Genomic DNA, 25,431 nt, shown 5'->3' on the forward strand with positions numbered 1-25,431 from the left:
TTTACTTCCCCATTGTCTAAAATTCTATCACTTTAAAAAAATTTTTAAGCATACTCAGCAAAAGAGCTTCGATAGCCTTCTGGGAAAGAGAATTCCATAAAATTGCCAGCTTCTGTAAGATTTTCTAATCTCTGTCCTGAAAAACTAACTCCTTACTCTGAGACTGGGAGCCTTGAATCCAACATTCCTGAATCCATAGGAGGTAAAGATATATTAACATTTTGGGCCTAAGCCCTTCTTCAGGGTACCTTGAAGGGCTCAGGCCCGAAACATCAGTAATATATCTTTACCTTTTGTGAACACTGCAAGACCGGCTGAGTTCCTTCAACATTTACTGTCCAATTTCTTGATTTCAAGCATTTTGATGAAGTCAAAGAAAACAATATTTGAGGACATTCCAAAGAAAAAGACCAAGACTGTTTGAACATACTTATTGCTTTATTGGGGGTAAAGAAAATGAGCTAACCAAAAATTCAATTAATGAAAATATACAAAAACTATAAATTGGGTTCTATAACAGTCTACTGTCAAAAGGCACTAATCCAGACAATTAATTACAAATTATATACATATGGATGCATGTGTATAAACACAGAACAAAGAATAGGATACACAAGCACAGAATGCAGATAAACCTTTTAAAAAAAAAATCCCTTTCCTTTTATTTCCTATCAATTTCCTGGGACAATATGGACGATAATTTTACTCCACTAATGAGCCATCATGCACTGCATGATGAACACTGAACAAATCCCTGTAAAGTCTGATACTTGGCTTAAAGTTCTGTGATTTTGATCTTCGATTGTATCCTGTTTAAATACAAGTGTTTAACACGTGGTTAAATCCATAGCCAGGCTTCAATTTTTCACCTTGCTCACTGGGTGCACTACCTTGCAGCAACATTAATGGGGGGGGAGGGGGGGGGAAATAAACTGGTGCATGCCTTCCATACAATTTCCGTAACCCATGCCCTCTCACCTCACCCCAAAGAATACACCTGATGGCTGAGTTAAGAGAAGCACTAGCTCACCTACAACTTCCAATTGAAGGAAGGGAAAGATCTCTTACGGAGTTGGGGAGTGTCATTTTTAAAAAAGAGTAAACAGAACCTGGCTACTTTTATAAATTCCACAATATTATAGTCACATCAAGAGCTGGTAGTTCAGTAGATCAATTTTTTGTTGCTTTTTTTTAAAAACATCAGTTAACCTCTGGACATAACATTGACACTAACAAGTGACCTTAAGTCAAAAATAACCTGAACTTTAAATAATATATGGCAGTAGGTTTGTCAACAAATTAGTAAATAAACATTCATAGTTGGCATTGCTGAATTTTATACAGATTAACTGAAAAATGTTTTTCAAACATGTTTTGCTACATTAGTTTAAATCTAAAATTAGAGTTTTTGTAGAATCTAAGTTTAGTTAAACATATACAAGATGTCCTGTATTTCCTTGGTACTAGATAAAGAAACATGAAAAGTTACTTAAATACAGAGCATAAAAATTAATTTTGACAGCAATGATATTACAGTGTTCAGGATTTTAAATGGTTACTTAAAAGTAACACAGCAAAATTACATGTAATTTGTAAACTGTACAGAAACAAGATGTCTGCCTGGACATTTACACAGAAGCCACATTTCAACATTTTCTGTTTTGCTTCAAGCTACACTGAGAAGCTGGTCTAATCCAGTCAATGAGAAGCCTGAAGGACATTGCCAATATTGTGCTGTGGGCAGTGTAATTACGTACTTTGTACATTTCTCTTAATTATGCAACTGATCTAATTTTATACATTAAACATACTGAGTACAAAAAGTAATTCATTTTTTAAAAAAGTGCTTTTAAAAATTATTTACAATAATTAGATGCATTTGGACCATCTATAAAGATGTTAGATAGTTGGCATTTACACTGGTTGATAATGAAGTATCACCCTCTCAGACCCAAGTAAATGGTATGGGCAGTATATGACATTTTGGATAAGTATATACATATTTATCTTGCAAAACTACAGAATTAAAACCTGTCTTTGTTATACATCTAACTGAAGTCTTTCACAGAAATTACTAGCTGGGAGCAACCCAAGTTTGTCTTTTAAATAACCAGACAATGAAATAGGATACAAAGTGCAACACACTGCTCACAGTACAATGAGTTCTCTTGAAATCTGGCAAAATGAACAGAATAATACTGTTCCTTTTCTATTGACCAATAGTGCAATTGTTTTTAAATTCAAGCTTCAAGGACTCCAAGTAAGATTTTCTGAATTTGTTTTGAATGCCAAATCTCCTATTAAACCATTTAATAAACTCTTATATTTCCATGTGGGTACTGCTGTAATCTTACACTTTTACGCATCTCCATTAGATGGGGCAAATAATTCAATACGGTGATTATTCAGGCAAATCGCACCTAACATATGACCACAACATCATATGTTGAGGAACAAAATATGAGGTCATTTAAACTATTTGAAAAAAAAAATGTTTAGCATTAAATTTCACCAAACCCCTCCCCACAATGTTTTTGATACTTCTGTAATTACATTGCTGGTGTAAATTTTGAACTCAGGTCCACAAAATTATTATTTTTTTGTTTAACATGACTCAATAAAGTCATGTAGAAGTGTGTTTGTCTAGCGATGTAGCCATTCAGAATAAGATGGTAATCAATGTGCTTTTGTGAATCTTAGTGTTTTGGCCCAATGGACCAAAATGTGAAGGAGGTTTGTAGATTGTTAATATGAAGAACAAATTTACCTTTGAACTACAAATAAGGGGCCTTGGGACATCTGCAGAAACATTTCTGATTTCTTACATGCAGCAATAAGCTCCCCAGCTGATCCAAGTCTGAGCGCTGAAGAACACTTTGCCAAATGGACCAGAGAGGTTGAGATGAAAGATGATTTAAATTTGAGTTCAATAAAAGTACATTTTGTTGTCCATCATTTGTGCCATAATCAAGCCATAACAAATATAAATCACCTGGGAACATGAAACTATTTAACCATTGTGAAGTACATATTTATGACTGATTCTTTTGAAGTTAATAGTAAACAGAAAATGCTTTGAAGCTTAAGAGTCTGAAGATCCAATAAATGTTTTGAGGGGAATGTTGGGGAGTTTGTGGGGGACCAGAACGTACAGCATTAGAATTCAAAAGCAAACAAATTTTCCACAGTGGTACATAAAAATAGGTTTCATCTATCCTAACATTGTGAACACTTGGAAAGCTCTATTCTTAAGAAAGGAAAGACAAATTTTTAGTGTGCTATTTAAAAGCAATAAATAGGATAAAACTGTTAAAATTATTTTCCACTGGTTCTCTAAAATTCATCAACATCAAAATGTAATTGTAGAATATATTTATCTAAGTAAAATAAAGTGCACAGCTAAATTGTTGTTGAATTATATTACAATAGTTGAAGTGCAGTGGTTTTATAATTACTCACAGTTTTCTTTTTTCAAAAAAGGAAACTTGAATTTGAAGTTAGTACTGATAATGTTTGAGAGAATTCCCCTAACAAACATCATTGGAATCTTCCCTGTATTTAAGATTTTTTTTCCTAAATGGCAATCTAATCAAAATAGCTGGGGACCAACAAATTTATTGAAAATTGCATTGTTATTTTCACTTCCCTAAACTGTTGATATGTTAAAAATAATTTTAAGATCATAATTTAAATGTATACCTTTTCAATTTGTTAGAGCTCGTGATCTTACTTTCTTCATGCTAATATCACAACATGTTTAATGAGTTGGAGTTTATACCAGCTATCCTTGGCACAGGCTAAAACCAAGTTCTACCAATCCAACTGGTACCCCAATTAAAATTACATTAACTAATCTATTTTTATTTTAATTCCTTCACTTAAAAAAAAAATCACCTCCATATCCAAGCACATGCTCTTAGTGGCAAATATTTTGTGTTCTTTACAATGAGGGATACTTATGAAACAGTTCAAACACAATCAATTCATCTAATAATTTCCACAGTTCTAATTGTATGATTATGTTTGACGTTTTAATAGTTCTGGCACTTCAATGATGTATATACAGTCCAATTAATTTCAGAAATTTTCCACAGGAAAACACAAAGATGATTATCAGATTGTAGTATGCAGTTTTGAGTGTAATTTTGGTACCTTAACAGTGATGACGGGGCTGGAAGTGTTTTTAAAAAGGACCTGCGGCCAAGTCTCAAACAGAGAGTTGATGGTTAAGTTTTGAAATACAAATTAAGATTAATTGACACCTTGGGTTATGCACCTAATTGAATGATCACTTTTACAGGCAATGTAGCCAGAGATTGGGATTAGTATAAAGAAGTATTCAGTGGATTGAAGGGCCTGTTGTTATGCTGTACGACTACTAATAAACAGTTTGTTGATTTAATTTTTAATTCTGCCTCATGGGACATGTCACTACTATCAAAGGAACTTCTTAGAGCAGGATATTTAATTGTGGAATGCTTTATTTCTGAGAATGGTCGAGGAAAGACTACTGCATCTTCCAATAGTAAACTAAAGAAGTGATGTTACGGGGGATGGAAAAATAGGAAGATCAATTCCTGCATGCGAGAAAATATATGTGGTTGTAAAAACAAAACGTTATATAAAAGGGCCACAAGATACTTCTATCAGAAAACATTACATTTGCAAAGTGTTAGAATCTATCCAAATGGGATGATTAAAATGTATTTCAAACTTGTGCCTCGAAATGGATGTAAAGCACCAGAGGGTGCTCTTACTTCAGTGTATTTCTTCACTAGAAACTACAAAATGCATATACAATTGTAGAAGCTGCGAAACTTGACATTAGTTTTAGACGTTGAATGCATTATTGTGTACGATATACCTGCTTCTTTATCTATATCAGTGCAATTTATATTAGCTACTCGGCTCAGTGGTATTTCTTTTACCTTGGAGTCAAATTGTACCCGTGTTTAAACACAGGCTGTCACTTCAGTCCAATATCTGAGGTGCTGTCGAACCAAAGTCACGTCCTGACTGCCAGCTCATAGAAAAGATCTCACTGTGGTATTTAAAGAAAGGAAATGTTGTTATCTCTGTGTTCTGAGCAATGTCCTCCCCCAGTCAACACCACTAAAATTTACAAACTGGTTATTCATCTCTTTGTTGCCTGCGGGATAATTGTGCAAATTTCATGTTTTGGCTTAAATATAATCGTGAATGTATTTTAATAATAATCACTGTCTACAAGTACATTGAACGTGAAATAGACAATGTCCATGCAATTCCTTGAGCAAAAACAAACTCCTGGAGGAATTCAGCAGGTCAGACAGTATCTGTGAAGGCAAAGAATTGGATGACATGAAAAGTTGACCATCCCTCTGCCTCCACAGATGCTGCCTGACATGCTGAGTTTCCCTGTCAATTTGTATTTTACTTTAGATTCCAGCAGCTGCAAATCTTTTTCATCTCTTAAATACAAGGTCTTTATTTGCTTCATCCTGAACCTGTTTACAATAGATGTCAGAAACTAAATTAAAGTACTGGAGGAAAGCTATCAAACTCTGTCCTTAGTTTCTATCATTTGAGTATTTCCAGTCTTTTTTTTGTTTTTATTACTGCATTCTTTACCTGAAAATGTTTTATTTTTCATTTGTTATTCATTTTCAACATATTCCGTTTGCTTATTATATTCTATATCTCAGCTTATAATGTTGTATTAACTCCTAACAACCCATTTTCTCATGGGTCCTGTGACAAGAGTATATAGATATGTTTTTGGGAGATAAATCGGGAAGGGTTTGTTAGAGTAGGTCACATACAAACACTTTAAAACAGTTCTTATTTGAAATACTGGAGTCCTACTCATGCTAGACATATCGGCCTCACATCCTTTGCAAGAGCTTTGGAGAGTGCCCAAGAAACTTCACCAATGGATTGTTGCTTACAAAAAGGCAACAGATGAATGATCTCGTCAGAGCCAAAGATTGTCTGGAGCTGTTCTAAGAGGGTCATGTGGTTTTGCAAGCAGAGAGAGTCAAACAGGCTTTCTCTCAGAGGGAGAGAGACAGGGACACAGATCAGTTCTACAGTGTTACAGCCAGCAACAGCAGCTGGGACTGGAACAGGACAAGCTGGCAAGCTTGTGGAAAACCCCATTTGCAAGATCGGTTGTGAGTTCTTAATTCAGCCTGGTCAAAGCCATTGTGGGTCATGCAAGAGGAGAGAACTGGCTATCTAATGTTTCACTTGAAATAAGAGAAACAAAAAGGAACTCTGTGGTGACCTGAATGAAAGAGGTTATCATCTGGAGAACCTTGAAGGGAGAAAGTTTAGTCAGCAAGACACTGAAGTGGCTGATTAAAAAGGAATCAGTTGTGGATATCCTGGAACAACAAATTTCTCTGTCTAAACCGACAGAACCTTCCCGAGCGGTAACCATTTACCTATCAAGTACCAAAGCCTGATGAACTTTATAAAAGTTAAATTCTGTGCACAGTATAAGAATTGCCTGGAACCAGTGAACTTGGAGGAATGAGAAGTGAGATTGGACTGTGAACCAAAGAACTTTTCTGAACTTACACACACATTACATAAACATTCCCTTAGAATTAGAAGGGGGTTAAGTTAGGTTAGTTAAGTCAGTAGTGATAAGTTAAAGTGTGATTCTGTTAAAGATAATTAAAAGCAACTTTTGTTTAAGTAACCATTTGTCTTGGTGAATATCTATTGCTGCTGGGTTTTGGGGTGCTCTGGGCTTGTAACAGTCCCGAATCTCCCCCAGCAGCCACACCTAAATTTGACTGGCATCAAGAAGTTAATCAAGTGTGGAAGCCGTCATGTCTAAACTAATCCTTTTACATGACATTCACTAGTGTGTACTTTCCTTTTTTAGAAGGTCACAAATTTGAAGCCGAACCATTACTAAATATTGGGAACTCAAATGAATTTTGAACCCCACATAAATCTAGCACATTTATCAATGTGTCTGCATACTTTTAACATATTAGGACCTTCTTAAGACCTTCTCCATCCTCAGCCATGGCAGCCTGTTTAGCAAACAATGAACTGTTGGAGAAGTTCAGCAGGCCAGACAACATCCATAAATAGAAATGGCCAATGTTTCAAGCTGGACCATTTATCTAGACTAAAGTTAAAAAAAAGGATTAATAACAGACATCTGAAGGGGGAAAGAAGGTGGGGATCTCACCCTTCCCCAGCCCCTTCACCCCCTTATGTACATAATATTGCTCTCTTTTGACTTTAGTCTTGATAAAGGGTCCTGTCCCACAATAGTGACTGACCATTTCTACCTATGTAAGCAGACTGAGCAGAGTTCCTCCAGCAGTTTGTTGTTTGCTCAAAATTCCAGCATCCACATCTTTTGTGTTTCATTACAGGTTATTTGTTTACTTTCTTGGCTTCAGCCAGATATCCTTGCCTCTAAGGAAACTGTTTGGTGATATAAAACCAGTCTTGAATTGTTTTTTTGCTTTCTCCGCAGTTGCTTTATAGTTCCCCCCACCCCTTTACATGTTTTTGAAATAGCTGAGACTGTGAATATATCATTCATTGTTAAATTCAGTGCAACTACTGATAGTTGCATATCGCGAATGCCTTGTTGGAAAGTTACAGAAATACATAGTGCTTCACTGAATTTTGTCCATTAATGTCAGAACCTTAAAGTTCCTTCCTAATTTGGAAAGTTGGGAAGAGACAGTAACAGGTGAAAGAGAAAAAAAAAAACACGGGAGAATTTCATCAGTCTATCATCAATAATTACATTTATATTATCAGAAAATAATGCCACACATGCCTTTTAGCAGTATTTTTTTCAAAGAATACTTTGTTCAAAATTTTGTATTTAAAAAAAAACATTCTCTACACATTGAAATTCTGTTCCGGAAACGGTATAATGCTTTGAATAAGAACTATATTTTTGTCCTTGCTTGGAAGACTGAATGGTTTTATTCTGCATGCCACCACGAAGTTTGCATATTATTGAACATTTAAAAAGTGGTTAATCTAGAAGTAACATTATAAAGGTACTTGTCTATTTAAAAAATGTTATCCCTCACCTCTTTTGCAATAGCTCACTGGAACATGAACTTAGAACTGATATACATTTAGACAACTAATAATTCTGATCCAATCAAGAGAATTGTTTAAACCATTCAGGTAGTCAACCGCTTCCATTTACCTGGTTCCACAAAATAATTAACAAAATAAATTGAAGTTACTTGTTGATCAAATTTGCTTAATTTGGTGATGACCATTTAATTATACTTAAACTAAATACTTTTATAAACTTAAAAATTAATTGAAAGTTTTCTATTGTTTCATTTAAAAGTCAGAATCCTTTCGGTGTTGCACATAACCTATTGGATACGACTAATTGAGAGGGGGCATGGAGTGAATTATTACAGGTTCTTGATAAATATATCAGTTTCAAAATAGCATTTGCAACAAAAATGCCAATTGCATTTACCTTTTAGATTTGAAGTTTTCTTATCACATTAAATCATGCAATAATTCTGCGATATTTTGATGAAAGTAGATATGTTTTAGCTTTAACTGAAAACTGAATGTTCGTATACAATTAGATTGAACTGATTTTAACTTTGTACATATCCTAACAGTAGAACATTTATAGTGAAGAAGCAAGCCTTGTAACAATAAACTGATTCTTGTCAGAATTTAATCCTGAGTATTGTCAATGCATTTCAGATATAAAAATTCCATAAGGTTAAATTAGAAAATGCAGTTTTCATTAAAATCCATACAAGTGAATTTAAATCCTGTGAACAGCAAGATCATAAATCGCAAGTCATCATTATCATTTAGTAAGTTACATCCCACAAATTTCTTTTGATTTTCTTGTCAATTAAAAGTTGATTTGAAAACTTAGTGTCCTTGAAGATAAAAAGTTCCATTATTACTGCAGTATTTGCATGTCTTGATGAGGACTTAAACCCATTAAAATGATTTTGAAGCTCTTTTAAAAGTTAACTCAAAAGAATGCCATATGAGGGTCTTGTCTCTTCTATAATAATGGCAAATAATTGTGAAAGTTTTTTAGGAAACAAAATAAAACCAGTATTGGATCTATTCAGTATGTCAGAAAGTAGCTGTGGGTGGAAAAAGAGATAATGCTTCAGCTTCATGACTTTTACCAGAACTATGTCAGAAAACCTCTGCTCTGCAACCCAAAATACACTTGTTTACAAACTTCTAATTTTAATTGAAGATCATCATTCTGAAACATTAACTGTGTGTTCTCCCTCCAATAGCTCCCTCATCTTGATGAGTATATCCAGCATTTCAGTCATTGTTAAAATACTAAAGTATTAATTACCACATGCTAAAGGCAACATCCTGAACTGCTAGGAACCAGAATAACCTATAGCACACTCTGAGGAGGCAGACTGTAACTGCAATAGATATTTGAAACTGATACGAGTCCACATAATACTTTTCCACAGAAATTAGTTGAAGCATTAATTTGAAAGGCAGAATATCTAGAATATCTGGTAATAATCAAAGTAATACAAGAATGTTATCACTGAATATTATACTTTTTTCAATATCACAGGAAACCAAGCAAGTTGTGCAACACTGAAGCTATTATCCCAGCAGCAATGCACAGGAACAGATACAGGCTATTGGTAGCCTAGCAACCAGCATCATTATAGACTGGGACTAGACCAGCTTGCATCTAGATTCTATGCTAATTTTGCAAACTCAAAATGGTAATATTTTTTACTGAACTACTTTGCAGGAAGCAGGAATGCTTGAGTTTGTATAATTACCATCTAGAATCGAATCCATTGCCTTGGTACACATTTTAAAAACATTCTGCTAGGATTTTGCTTCATTTCTCTGCAGCTTCCCTCAGCAACTGAACCATAGAGGAATATAAATTATGCCACACCATAAACTTGGGATAAAGAAACATTTGAAAAGCATTCAAAAATTTGCCAAAATTTCCCTCAACTTTAACATGGAATACTGCATCACAAAGTAAACAATTGGTTTAACAAGAAATGAAACAACGTGGATTTCTTGTTCTTCAGGCAACCAGATTACACATGAGCCAAGGTTTCAATCTCTCAGTTCTCAGTTATGCCAATGTTCACACACACACATTAATTTCAGTTGTGGTTAATCTTTTTAAACCTTGTTCATCTGAACAGGTAAATACTGCAGTGCCACCAGGAACCCTATTTCTTGGATAGTCTGTCTCGGTTCATGCGACATAAAGTAAACTGAATTGCTCTGGTGGACTGGGCAACCCCCACACAGAAGTGAATGATTTTTCATTTGTCATTAAATAGAACCTCAATTCTGGGGAAGTAGAAATTGGCAAAATTGTCTCATTTAGAATGTCTATCAGATCTAAATATTTTTTTTCCTCTTTAATCTGTGGTGCAAATTGCACAGTTATATTTTGGCATTATCAATTTCATCATTTAAACACATGCTGAAACAAGCATGGTCATTGAAAGTTCATCCAGAGGATGCATGCAAACTGAAGTACAACTAGATCTTCTATAATTAACATGAATTTTTGCTTCAAATAAAACTAAATTGGAAAGGAAATTATTTGACCAGAGAATGATAAAATGGAATTTGACTTTACGATGGTCACCCGAGGCTGGATTTTTTTTAAAAAAGGCTGAAAAGTAGGAGCCAACAAACAATGGCCAATCTGAAAGACAAGTGCACCATCTTGTAAGTGGACCTCTGGAGCCTTGTGTTTTTAAGTTTCCTGAAGCTAGAACCTTGAATAAACTGGTGTGTGTCTGTGTCTGCCTGGGTCTTTACAACTTCTGACTTGGGCCAGTTTAGTCTGTTTGAATTTTTGTTCATGCCTCCCAGATAAAAAACTAGGTATGTAAAATTTAGAAAATAGAAAATGCTTTTATTTTGCCTTCACCTAGTAGTTTCCAATGTATCGAGTAATGTGCAGTAATACGTTAAAAAAATCCTTTTTGAGTTCACAGTCAGCCATCAGCAAACCTTAGCACTAGTCACACCTGACAACTTCTAGTCACTGATATGAGATGATCACATTGGCAGCTATAAAAAAATGAGAACTTTTCTTTCAATTTAACACACAGCGAATAAACAAATGATAAATATACATCTAATAGACTGTTGCAGAACAGTACATATAATAGGGAAGAAGGTGGCTATAGTCTATTACATTATATAATCCTGATTGCCTTCAGCCTTACGTTCAATCATCGTCGATTGCTTCTGTCTTGATTTCACTTCCACCCTGGCTGGCCAAAGCTAGGACTGAATGATTGACAGCTGCCATTTCAACAGCCAATGAGATGGGGTCTTGCTGATGATCACTATGACAAGTATTTTCATCCTAAGGAGGGGAGGAGGGGGGGGGGGAAACACAAACTGCCATATAAGTAGCACAGGAATAAATTTAAAAAAACAAACATAATACTACATTAATGGTGTGTGTATATATAATGTACTGCAGATACTGTATACATCGCCAACTGTGCAAAAACATTCACCTAATTTAAAAAAACCCATAAACAGTGTTTTGCTGAACAATTTTTTTTTCTTTTTTAAGCACATTCTCGTCAGTTCTTATTTAAGGAATGTTATTTAATATTCTGGTCCTGATACTGAATACTATTATAGCAATTGAGTCATAGAATTTTAAATATAAAAATAGTTCGTCAAAATTATTCTCTGGTGCTTTCTACTGCCTCTGAATGAATATATGAATACATTGTTTTAAAAAGTACAGAAAAAACAGCCACCAATCTTCTCAAATGACCCTGCTTTCAAAAAAAAATCCAGATATCAATCAGGGCTGGAATCAACTGTGAAGTCATTGGAAAGCATGTTTATCTATACAGATGGTCCCCAACACGCGTCTGACCAGTCAGATCTCGCACTTTGTCCACGGCCCAGCCTGCCTGGGACTGGAAAGACCCATTGTTTGCCATCTCTCCCACCTGGAACACCAGGCCTGCCACTGCCTTCATGTCCCAAAAATAGAACATATTCGGCGGCAGCTGAGACTTGGCACCCTCCCGGCCTATGGCTGCCGCCATGTTGGTCTGTCAGAATAAACAGCACCTGATCCCCTGGACCTGATGTGTAATTTTTATATTTACATATATTTTTTCTTTATTTTTAAAAACTTAAACAGTTTTTTTATTGGTTGCATGTATGGATGGTCATAAGTAGGGACCACCTGTTTTAATAGCAGCCGTACTGTTGGAAAGAAACAACACTTGAGTTAAGAATGCAACCAAATGAAATATTCATCTGCCTCCATCTTTTTTTTGCCCTATATGTTGTCCTTAAGGATAGGTTGACTTGCCTGGATGGCAAACAAAACAAAGTTTTTCATGGTATCTCAATACACATGACTATAAACAATTGAAATCAAATGCAGCTTCAGTTTTGCAGAATGAACATGATGAGCAGAATAGCCTATTCCTAGTTCTATTTTTTCAAGTTAAGTCACGTTTATTGTCATTTGATCGCACAAATACAACCCAGCGGAACCACGTCCTCCGGTCCTCAGTACAAAACGTGCAGATACACAACCAGACCTAACACACATACAGACAAAAAATACATAGGTAGGAGAACTATTTAAATTTGCAAATAAATAAATATTGCTTCGGGAATATGGGAGTCTTGGATTGTTAGTATAAGCAGTTCCTTTGGTCGTTGAGCCCAAAGGGAAGAAGCTGTTCCTCAGCCTGGTGGTGCTGGCTCTGAGACTCCTGTATCTCTTTCTTCCCATTGGAAGCAACTGAAAGTGTCTTTGTGTAAAATGGAAGGGTCCTTAATGATTTTACGTGTCCTCTTCTGACAATAATCCCAGTGGAGTGGGGGGGATGGGGGCAGGGAGACTCTAGTGATCCTCTCTGCTACTCTTACTGTCCTGTGGAATGACCTCCGATCCATTTATCTGCAGCAGGCCGTACCACACTGTGATGCAGGACATTCGTGGTAGAGCTCCTGTAGAAGGATGACATAATGATGACCGGTCGTGTTGCCTGCTTTAGTCTTCTCAAGAACTGCAGTTTGCTGTTGCATTTTCTTGACAATGGAGGAGGCAAGAAGGAGATAGACTGCACCTTATCTCCTTTTACTTGCCAAGCTTCATCTCTAACTGCTACATTAAAGATTATTACAGACCTAAACTCTGGTGTGTACAATTTCAGTACTAGACTAGAAATAGTCATTTCCAAGCTTCAGAAAATATCTGAGAAAGACAATTTTATGTTTTTCATACTTTAACCTATACAATAGCAATTAAAACATTTTTCGGTATTTTCAGTAATTCTTAGACACTAAGTATTATCTCCCCATTGCAACTGAGACAAAGAATATCTTTGTCTCGAAAAGGGTTCTGACCCAAAACATTGATTGAAGAGTTCTATCAGAGAATGCTGCCTGACATCCCCACCACACCCTCCCCCCCCCACCCCGCTGGAGTCCTCCAGCTTCATGATTTGCTCCAGATTTCAGCATCTCCATTTTTGTGTTCTTTGGAGAGAAAAACGACTTGACCAGAAACATCAACTACATTTGTTTTTATCGTCATCCACTGATGAGATTGCAAAATACTCAAGGCTAAATTTGGGTTAGTAAAATTTGCAGCTCATATACTTGTTAGGTCATCATGCTTCTAGTAGTTTTCCCAAATGTTCCTGTTTATTCTAAACCTAATTCTCCACTAATTCTGCACTACCATGACCTGAAGTTTACATGGTTGAGAAGGCTAATTTAGACAGTTTTAGATTTTTGGATTGGCTATCATTTGTCTTAGACCTCAAATGTGGATTTGATTTCCAGAAGGACAGTTTACTACTGAGTAGAGAGTATTATCTTTTAACAATCATCAAAATTTTAGTTATTGCTTTCTGAAGCCCAGTCTTATGGACTAAAATAAAAATCTTAATTCCTAGGAAACATAAATCTCAACCTTTTTCTTTCCACTCGCATACCACTTTAAGCAATCCCTATGCAATCGGTGCTCTGTGATTAGTAAGGGATTGCTTAAGGTGGGATGTGAGTGGGAAGGGAAGGTTAAGAATCACTGCTCTAGACCCAATTGTTATTGAAGTATTTTGTTTGACAAAAATTGTCATTGGCCCATTTCCTTTGGAGTTTTGAAACTGTGCACATAACGAGTCAATTAGGTACAATAAAACAGTGGCTTTCAAGCTTTTTCTTTCCACCTTAAGCAATCCCTTACTAATCCACCCACATACCACCTTAAGCAATCCCTTACTAATCCACCCACATACCACCTTAAGCAATCCCTTACTAATCCACCCACATACCACCTTAAGCAATCCCTTACTAATCACAGAGCACCTATAGCGTAGGGAATATTTAAAGTGGTATGTGAGTGGAAAGAAAAAGGTTGAGAATCACTGACATGAAAAGTTCATGGCTAACACTGCAACAAATAAACTAGTAGGTGCAGTATTAAACTCCGACAAGTATAACTTGTTTGCTATTTCTATTTATTAATCTCAAACTATTTTTTAAATTAGAAAGTACTCATTGTTTCCTCATTCTTATATTGTATATGGGAAGCTTATTTAAGATGTTTTAATCTCTTTGCTTCTTAAAGGCAACGACAATAAAACATTTTGTTTCCCATTCTAATATTCTCACCATTTGCAAGGCCAACAATAGAATGAAAAATAACAAAAAGTACAATTTTCACCAATTCCACTGCAAAACGTGATGGTTAGCCTAATTATGTCTTTGTCTATGATAAGATCTTTTTTTTCCCTCAGGAGGGATACCACAAAAGAGGCAGCTAGTGTTAGATAAGTAAACTCTTCCATGTTTACTGAACTACTGTGCAAGCAAGATTTAATTCAGACAGAAGTCCAATTTTAAATACGATTCAGGGTATGGATGAGGTGTGAATGAAATCACCTTGCAGTCTATTGTCTAGCAGCTGTTCGCTTCAGACACAGGTTCAATTGCTTAGAATTGGAAACTTGATAAAGAATCAATGGCAGGATACTGAAAATAACCAGAGTATATTTAAACACAGTGTTAATATGATTGCATATTTCAAGAATATAATCATTGGAGATTATGCAAAGTACATCCACAGTAGAGCATCTTGCATCATACTTTGGAGGGACATTATTAAGCAAAGAAGATGGTCTTTACAAATTAAAATCGATATAAAATAATACACACAAATATCGTTAAAGCCTGACTGTTATGACTGCAGTTAGCATCAGCTAGCAAAAATTCCAAAGATAAAAGACCTGGTGTTTTTGACTTGTTTTCTCACTCCCCCAAAGGTTTACAGTCAGTGCAAGATCAGCATTTTTCCAAACTTAAACTAACTTTCAACAACTTTAATTTATTAAACTCATTTTTCAAATGCTATTTTGATGAATTGATGTCAAATTCGTGGATCCGTTTGCTAAATTCTTCCATTCAATTACAAACTGGAGAAAATAACATGATCGAGAAACCAAAGTGTGCAAAGTGATACGAAAAAAAAAATCAGATTATGATTACCATCATGATACGAGAAATAAATGCATCTGGTCAGAGCTATTTCAACACCCTAAATACTCAATTAGTAACCTCTTCACTTTTCAAAACTGAAAGCATTAAATGTTACAGCAAGTAGTTAATCAGGAAAAATGTCTGTGATCATTTATTGGATCAAATTGGTTTGTGTACGTGATTAACTGCAAAAGAAGTAGAATGTATATTTCTATAGAATCAACTGACACTCTCATTAACCAAAGGAGAAAGAGAAAATACAATGTAGACAACCAGAACCTCAAATAATACATAACTTCCTAACCCTGGTGTTGAGCGGTCAGGCATCATAAAGTAAATTGGACAAAAGAATCGATGTGCAGAATATTAAGAATGATAGAAAATATGATTACATTATACAGCATTCCTAGATTTTTGGCAGTTTTATAGAGAACCACTTCCAACTTGTTAGCTGTGGTTGTATTTCCTTAATGGGGACCATCACATCAACAGTATTTTTCAAATCATTCTTCATTGATGACTCTTCCCATCATGGAACCATGCTATAATCAAGTAGGCAAGTGAAATCAAGACATACCTGTTTAACATTCCACGTTGCTCCGATGTTACAAATGTTGAAGGTTTAACAGAACAGATTAGTTTGGCCACAGGAGCACAGATCCTAATCCTATTCTGCACTATTATTTACTGAAATCTTCAGTGCATTTTGGTTTATAAAAATGGAATCATCTAATGGATAGGTCTTCCAATTTAACATTTGCCCCAATGTTAGGTCACACCTGCAGGACTCCAGGGGTTTGTTCATTGATGGTGAGGATGGGACCTCAACAGCACTTTCTACTCTTCCCCTGGCTGTGGATTCCTCAAGGAGTCCAAAGGGATACCAAAAGTATCTGCAACTTCCTAACTTTCATGCTTAACTTTGTGCAATCCCATCAGCTAATGAGAGAGAGAGAGAGAGAAAACTGGAGCTTTCTTTGTTTAGTCTGAATGGTTTAAATTGTTCTTAAAGGCATTTTTATAACTTTAAAAAAAAACATATTCATGACATATCCTAAAAAAATCAAAGGCGTTCATAAACATTCAATAAAATGTCAGATTTGACAGCTAGTGAGGTCGAGGACAAGGCCTCACTAATGTTAATGCCATTTTGGGGAAGTAGCCAGCTACACGTGCTGAGACTGTCCCTATGCTGCATTCCATCACATTGAAGTCCTAAGAGCTCAAATCCCAGTGAAAAACTGCCTATAAGTCATGCTGAAAGAAACAGCATGACCCCGTGTAATTCTGCTCCATTGCATCATGCCAGGTGATAAAATAGAGACACCCGAGAGACTACAGATGCTGGAATATGGAGCAAAATGAGCCTCGGTGAAGGGTTCCAACACAAAACATTGACATGTTTTGTCTTCCACTGATGTTGCTCAACTTGCTGAGTTCCTCCAGCAGATTTTTTTCTTTTTTTGCAGGTGATTTAAATAGATTGTTCTTTCCGAACATCATTTGATTAAAGTAATCTGAATTGTTACTGCCCAGTGAAGTTTTGCAATGTTTTTGAATTCTAACTCAGAAGGGGTCAGGATCTAAAAGTTGACCTAGTATTATATTTTTAAGATCCCCCAAACTGAAAACTATTTTTGATTACAGGTGCTGATCGGGCTGAATATTGCAAGCTATCAATTATTGCTTGTCTGTGTTTCACTTAATGCAAACAAAAATAAATAAAAACACCAACTTCCATTCCTTGATGAATGTCAGCAAAGTTATTGAATTTATAAAAATAATCTCATAGATTTCATCAACATTCTTCTGGATTAGATTTCATGATTTACCATGATTGGATGAGTATGCATTCTTCCAGATTGTTCACCAACTATTATACGAGGTGTTATTCGTTATGCATGAACATTAAATGTGAGCATTAGATGGATATTTAATTGTGAAAGATGTTACATCACTCCAGCACTTGGTCCACTTTTTAACATTAATCACAGTATTGAGATCAGGAACTACAGTTGTATTTAATGTAGTCATAATAGTATTGAAACACAATAGCTCAAAAGCTACAGTTTCTATCTCTCAATCCAACATGTTCCTGAGGTTAATTCTTACAATTTGTATGAATAAATGTCATTCTTTCAGGTTCCCTATTCATATGGTGAACACATTCATCAATCTGGTATTACACCAAAACCAAGTCACTATTCTGTGGTCACGTTGAGCCCTGGAATCTGACATCTTACCACCAGGCATCTTTTAAGTTTTAAACTTTCACCATTCCTGTAGTCTTGTTTTTAAAAAGTGTACATTCCACCTTACCCAAAAGTTTATGATTAAAAAAAATAAAATGTTCCTATTTTCTCCTTCAATTGGCCTTCAAGTCTTGAACTGAGATGGTTGCATCTGAGATGGTATTGGAAGAAATATTCCAGTCAGCCCTTACGGATTCCTCTACTATTTAATAAGATCAGGGTTGATTTGATTCCAGTCTACCTGTGGCAATTGTTCACCCACTGCCGTACTCATCAACCAGTACCTCAACTTTAAAAATACTCGACTTTGTTTCCACCACCCTTTGAGCAAGAGGGTTCTACAGACTCATGGCCCTCACAGAGAAAAGACGTTTATCTGTTCTCTGATTTTAATGGGCAAACTCTTATTTTCTAGACTATCTCACAGGAAACATGTTTGCCTTATCACCCAGTTATGACCATCAAACAAATGCCCATTCACTCTTCTAAATTCCAATAGCTACAAGTCTCCCTGGCCAAGCCTTTCCTTGTAAGATAATCCGCCCATTTTCAGGGGTTAGCCTAATAAATATTCTCTGATCTACTTCCAATGCATTAACATCCTTTATGGTTTAACTCAATAGAAAAAAAAGTAGCATTGAAGACAGAATAAAACTGTCTTTAGGAATACTGAGCATATTCACAGAATTCTTGTGAACACCCTCCAATGAATGAATGATTTCACCTTAACCTTTTGTATCTATAAATAATTATTTTAATCTGGCATTGTACAAATATCTACTACATAGCATACATTAGAGATTGATAACAAATTGTTTATAACATATCTTTCAACATTCCTGGTTAAAAAAGAATTAAAGAAGTAACTTTTGTAGTTCTAACCTCTAATAGTCGTGACTCACTTGCTCACAGTATTCGTTGACCTCAATGTCATCACTATTGGAATGTCCACCAGGACTCTGCACATCAATCCCATGACTCTCCAGGATTGCTGCTTCTTTGAAAAGAAGATTGATCAGAAACTAAACTCAACTTATAGAAAAATAAATATGTCAACTTCCTTTCAAAAGCAAATTGAATTCTGAATCATTTAAACTATGCTTTTCTGTAGTGATGCTTCAATGGCAGTGATGAATAACACCCTAAAACTGCCAAGCCCAATCATTATATTCTTTTTTTCACCTTGACTGAAATAAGGTGCATTGGTGTAGGCTGAACTTGGAACTTCTGTTCAGAATGCCTTTATTAATGATAATTACCTTAATTTTGAAAAGAATACAATTTAAATATTTACAATATTAAGCACTCCATCAAGACACTGTTTCTGCCATGTAGCCACTTTTCAGAATGGCATCAGCTGTCAGCAAAATGGCACAATCTTGCTTCTCATTTGGTCAGGGCTGTTTTGTTTTCAGTACTGAGTTGAATATCTGTTTTATTCTTGAAATGTCACAGTTTGTATTTCATCTAAATATCAGAGGAGATCTACTGTAATTAGAATATGAATATCCACTTGATATTCAAATTCATGTTTGAAGCAAATATTCTCTGGCCAGTAAAAGTTTTTAAAGAATAATTCTGGTTGAGGTTTCCATAGCTGCAAAAATCATATATAATTGATTGACCTTTTGAACAAAAGCTTTCCAATTGCCTTACCTATGTTTGCTCTTCTCTTCATCTCCTTCCGACGATTGGCAAACCAGTTGTACACTTTTAGAGGAGTTACTCTTTCAAACTCTGATAGTTTTTTACCTGAGTAAAAAGTTATTACAATGAAAACCACAGAATAAATATTCTAAGTTAGTGCCGCAATTATCCAACGTCACCATTTTTCCTTGCTTTAAGCAATCAAACTTTAAGGTAAGACATTTTTTTTTCTATTCATGAACTGGCATCCATGAAGTGAATATAGAAAATGTCTCCTAAATTACTGCTCCTCCAGAAGCCTGGCTAAGATCAGAATATTGACATGTACAAAGTCCTATAAGTTTAAAACATTTTATGTTTGTGTACCCATGCAACTTTATCCCAAATATTGCAGAAAACATAAGTGTTTGATCATCTAATCTTCTGCCTAATTACTTCAGGGTTTTATAATGACTCGATACAAGATGTTCTATTTTCCATAAACTATCATTTAAAATACAATTCCTGAGTCATTAGTCAGAAATGACCATTTCTTATAGTAAACCCATATTGTATTTACCCTATATACATTTGCTATAATTCTTTCATATCGTTGAATACGGTAATCACCATAACAATACCCATAATTAAAATAATGTAATATATACTGTATCCAGTCATTAATTAATATATTAAATAATTTTTTTATTATTATTACTACTTGATACATTTTAAAACTATTTATGATTTTTTAAAAAATGTGCATCCTTTGCTTTGAGTTAACAGCTTTAAAAGTGTCCAACATTCAGGTAACTACAACTCACAGATACAGTATAAACCATTAAGTGTCTAGTTTAACTTAAAAGGTACAAACTGCTGATCTTACAAAGCTAATACATCACACAAATAAAATTTCCCCCATATAACAATTATACATATCTTTCTACAAACAATAGTTAATTTGGAAATGTACAAAGTTTAAAATTTAAATGGGTAATTTTCCAACTATTTAATACAAGTGCTGTACCGCCAATCAATTTGTCATTAATAAGATATTCAGCTGTGTATTTTAATGGAATTTGCCACACCTCGCAAGTAAAGTGAGGCACTTCCTGATTTTTTTTTCCCCTCACTGATTCCAAATGATGAATGGACACAGGTGCTGTTTACCTGGTTTCTGTATGACTGTATTGCAAGCATTTGCAATTTCTTCGCGCTTTGCTTCATCCGGATACTGATTTTCACCAAAATAACTGGAAAGTAAAATACAATGATACACTTTTTGAAGCTGGCACATTTGAATATTTAAAGCACAGCAGTTAAATCAGAGGAATTTGAAATGCTTTGTCACTCTTTTGTGAAATTGGTTATGCACTATAAGGCTGCTGGATTATGTTCAACCCATATTCAGTGAGCCTCCAGCTGTGAAGTAAATTGAGTTCACAAGTATTTTTTTCCCCTGAAAATTTTAGATTTCTGAGCACAAAGTCTACACTTTTAAAGGCAGCTGTGAAATTATAACCAGAAACATGTAAACGACAGACAACTGAGCCACCAGTCTAATATATATGGCATGACTCCGATTAGCTTCAAAGACACAAAATTAATTCACAGTCTATTGTGTCAACAGCCTGGCCATTCTGACTAGCATTCCTCCAAGAAGCTCTACTCCATAGTCTAAATCAAAAAATGAAGTGCTCAGACCTAAAGCATTAATTTGGCTTCTCTTTCCATGGATGCTTCAGTTTAGTATTTTCTTTTTTTTTTTCAGATTTCCAGTATCTCCAATGTTTTTATTTACATTTAATGCAAAAGAAAAGGTTTAGTGTTTCACGAGGTGCTCTGATTATTTATTTTTAAATGGCAGAAATTGAAAGAAATCTCATTTTGAAAAGATAACTGGTTGATAAGCCAAAAGTACTGGTACTATTAATGTGTCATGGTCATGCGTATACTTTGGAACAAAGGCAATTGAAGACAGATTTAATTGATGTCTATTAAATGCAGACGAATAATAATCAGTGAAATCTTATTTTGTTACCTAGGAAACTCTCGAGATAAATATGAGATTTTATATAGAAGGATCAGAGGGAGTTAAGGAAAGCACTTTTCACCCAAGATGCTGGGTGCCATTACTTTTTTAAAAAATGGATAAACATTTGAATTGGTATAATTTATAAGGGTACAAATTGAGATAAGGCAAATGGAATGATAATGGGTCAAGAAAGTTTATTGTCATACACACAAGTACAATGTACAGTCGTACTAAAATTAACCAAAAGAGCTTATTTTTAGATGGCACAAACTTAGTCTCTTCTTATGCCAGAAAGATTCAATGATTTTATGGTGTTGAGACACAGAGTGCATTCAGCTCCCATCCTGGTAATTAACAAGATTTAACTGACCAGTTCTAATCTCTCTTTATATTTTTAGCTCTCCTCTCTTGTTGCAATATATCTTAAATGGAGTAAACCCTTTAATCTCATTTGCTCTTCTACAGAAATCTGGACAAAAGACCAAACTTTATTCACCTAACTCATAATAATATGCCAACACACAATTTACTGGATAGCAGTTGGAAGCTTATTATCTTTTCTCCAACCTAACAAATCCAAAAGCATAACAGGTATGAATAAGTCTTGAAAGGACCACTACCCCTCCTTCTACTAACCTTTCCATGACAGACAGGCACTCTTTGCGCCAGGTAAATCTGCTTCCTCTTCTCAGACGAAAGTTTCCAGTGACTGGGCTGACATTTGATCGCCACTCAGGATCTTCTGTTGTTGTGGTTGAAACTGGCCTCATACTTAAAGTAGCACCTAAATAGATAAAAACAAAATAAATAGTACTGATGGAGGGTTAGATTTATATTGATTTTGCTAAATTATTTTAAAGACTGTCCAGATAATGAAAGATAGTTGAGTCTTAAATAACGGGGAAAATTGAGAAAGCCCCTAAAGGGATAAGCAATGCAGAATAAACTGTGTTTATAGAGAAACAAAGTAATGGTGCATATTTGCCTCCAGCAGTCATTTTAAAATCAACAAATATCTTACATTGTCAAGTATGATACGATTTTGTTTACACAATTATAGAAATGGATCTGATTTTTAAGTTCATGGAAGACAACATTTTATATATTTTAATCTGCTACTGTGTTCTGATTGACCACTGAAAAGCTTTGCAATTTCTGCTGAATAATACAGTATATGGGTTTCCTCACACTCTTGTAATCAAAGGAAAGCAGCTTGAAGGACCATGGGTCAGAAATAACTCACAATCCCTCTTTGCTGGAAATTAGTTATTAGCTGCATAACCTACAAGTTCCTTTAAATTTTAAAGAAGGGATCAAGCCGGAAACGTTGATTATACATCTTTGCTTCCTATGTATGCTGTGTAACCTGCTGAGTTTCTCCAGCACTTTTGTATATTAAACTACAATCACAATGTCTGCAGACTTTCTTCTTTAACTCCTTTAAACTTTAAAACAAGTTTAAAACCTCAAGTATAGATCACAAAATTGTTACTGCACTGGAAATGGACAATTAGTCCATCAGTTTACACCAGATAACATAAGACCATTATCATCCCAAGAGTTCTGTTATTGGCTTTTCAATGTGATGAAGGACCCAATACACTATTAGGAGGGCCACATGTTGAATTAAGTTGGGCCACACTGTTGCCTAAGAAAATCCATGCCATCAATTCCAACAGCAACTAATTGGCAAGAAGCAATCCAATCAGTCAAAGGGTGTACCATTGAAACCTCTTTATATCCTTGTCCCTACTTTAATATCGCATCTGGTATTGTTTCATCAGTATTTGTACTGTACTAAAAGGTCAAAAACAAAATGGGGAAAAATGGAGGAACTTTTCTTTTACAACACAACCATAACCTCTACAAATCCAGTGAATCCTAATCTGAATATAACTCACCTGGACTATTTTTTTCTAGAAGATACCACCTATAAAATGCCCTCTTCTTGGGTTCACTCATATCAAGACCTTGCTGCAACAGCCATTGAGATATATAGCTTTGGCTAATGCCTACATAAAAAGAAAAAAAAAAGTGATTTCAAAATAAACATTTCTTTCTTTATAAAATGGAGGAATGAATGGGCAAGCATAAATCAAGAGCAAAAATAATCTTTTCAGCATGTATGCTGTCTCACCAGTCACCACCAGTTCTGCCAGTTAGTAAAAGCTCAAGGTTCAAGACTGCTGCCACACAAGTTGGACTAATACTGAAAAATTGTCACATCATTACTTTCTTGAAGTCTCCATGCAGAACTTTTAAAAATTGTAACCAAAATCTATTGGAATTATTTTGCCTTGCTTCTTAAGTCCTAGATTTCCAATTACAGTTGGGAACCCAAATCATTACCAGTGAACAAGTCAATGAGAGATGGTGAGAAACAGAAAAGATGGAGGAGGCAGAGGGGAAAAAAAAAGAGTACATAGGAAGTAAAAAAGAAAGGTGCACGTGGTGTGCAAGGAAGATGGAAGACTAAAAATTGCAAACTGTATGTTCCATACATCAGAGAAAAAAGGCATTGGTGGGTAATCCCCACTCTCATCTGATTCCACCATCCAACAACAACCATCATATAATGAGAGAAAAAAAACAAATACAGAGAGGTAATAGGAAGACAAAACATAAAATGTGAGCAATATCAAATGAGATCTATAAAATGGACACATGATTTCATATTTTACTGTCTGCAGTAATATTCAAACGATGGATTTAAAACACTATATTTTTTAAAAGGATCAAAAAGTTATTTTCTGCTACTTTCATCTATGATGAAGCAAAAAACTTAAAAATCTAAGCAATCTAACTATAGGTCAGTTGATACATGTACATTTTTGGAAGTAATATGTGGAAATGATCACCATAACTTTCTTGCTAATTTTTATAACTTCATTCACACCTCCAAACAAACAAGATGATTATGCACTGAAAAATAAATGTATGAGAACATCTAGTATTGTGTTAACCTCCATACTGACTGGACATAGTGAGTAATATTAACCATATAACCATTTACGGAGTGAAAACAGGCCATGTTGGCCTTTCGAGTCTGCACCGGTTCACTGATTAGTTGATAATATGTTAAACTCCAAGTAAAAATACAGCTGGTCAAACAGAGGAGGAGGGATGCTAGGTGGAGGAAGGGGTTCTCATCCCTCCCTTCCCCCTATCTTCACTTACCATCCCTCTTCCCCTTGATCGCTGCTGTCCCCTCCCTCTCTTCTCCACCTATCACCTCTTTCCTTTGTGACCACACCTCAAACCCCCCCCCCCCCCAATTTTGTTCAGACACCTGCTGACATTTTTCCATACCATAATGAAGGGCTCAAGCCTGAAACGCTGGTTATGTATTTTTACCTTTGCTATATAAAGAACACTGTTTGACCTGCTGAGTTTATCCAGCATTGTGTTTTTACTTCAACCACGGAGTCTACAAATTTTTGTGTATACTTTTGTTAATCTCCAAGACTTATTCAAATTTTAATTTGAATTTAATGTAATACCTGTTTCAAGAAGTTAATACAAAACTATGAAGAATAAGATGTTTCATTGACACTTTCTGCCCTTTCTTACCTGTGACTTGTCCAACTACCGCTTGAGAAATCCTCCGATTGGCTAAAAATGCTTTGATTTCTTCTTTTACTACATTGCTGTCTCTTCTGAAATAATAAAACATGCTTTTGTTTTTAAAGTTTATCTTCTGTCATTCCTATCACCACAAAATCCCCCACCCCACACCCCATTTACGACAGTTCATCCCCACCTGATTCCTTGTAGCTGGCAAACAAGTGATTCTGGTCATGGATTCCATTTAATACACTGCCACCATCAACGCTGCCCCTTCATTGGTCAACAAGTGGTGCAATTCGGACGACATCTTGTTTTCTTTTCTCTCTCCCTAAAATGGAAACACCTCTTTCTGCATTGCAATTCCTCTAAAATAGCTAGCCAACAAATAATAAAACTCAGACTAAGAACCACAGATGTAACCACCATGAT

General features: G+C 35.3%; 1 protein-coding gene across 13 annotated transcripts in view; it reads right to left on the minus strand.

The window, feature by feature from the left end:
• Window positions 1-438: 438 nt before the first annotated feature.
• Window positions 439-25,431, minus strand: part of LOC138741441 (homeobox-containing protein 1-like) — a 54,686-nt gene continuing 29,693 nt past the window's right edge. For 5 of the 13 annotated variants that reach the window (XM_069895552.1, XM_069895550.1, XM_069895544.1 and 2 more), the window contains 7 exons: window positions 25,006-25,091; window positions 23,337-23,447; window positions 22,072-22,219; window positions 20,571-20,653; window positions 19,431-19,526; window positions 18,677-18,771; window positions 439-11,359 (listed from right to left, as the gene is read on the minus strand). In XM_069895552.1, the coding sequence (XP_069751653.1) occupies window positions 11,219-11,359; window positions 18,677-18,771; window positions 19,431-19,526; window positions 20,571-20,653; window positions 22,072-22,219; window positions 23,337-23,447; window positions 25,006-25,091 (760 nt within the window). In that variant the 3' untranslated portion in view covers window positions 439-11,218. Of the gene's footprint in view, window positions 11,360-13,477; window positions 15,019-18,656; window positions 18,772-19,430; window positions 19,527-20,570; window positions 20,654-22,071; window positions 22,220-23,336; window positions 23,448-25,005; window positions 25,092-25,431 lie in introns of those variants that run through there. The other 8 variants (XR_011343500.1, XM_069895547.1, XM_069895548.1 and 5 more) reach the window with 8 other exon arrangements.

This window comes from Narcine bancroftii, chromosome 8, assembly GCF_036971445.1.
Source record: "Narcine bancroftii isolate sNarBan1 chromosome 8, sNarBan1.hap1, whole genome shotgun sequence".
Taxonomy (NCBI): domain Eukaryota; kingdom Metazoa; phylum Chordata; class Chondrichthyes; order Torpediniformes; family Narcinidae; genus Narcine; species Narcine bancroftii.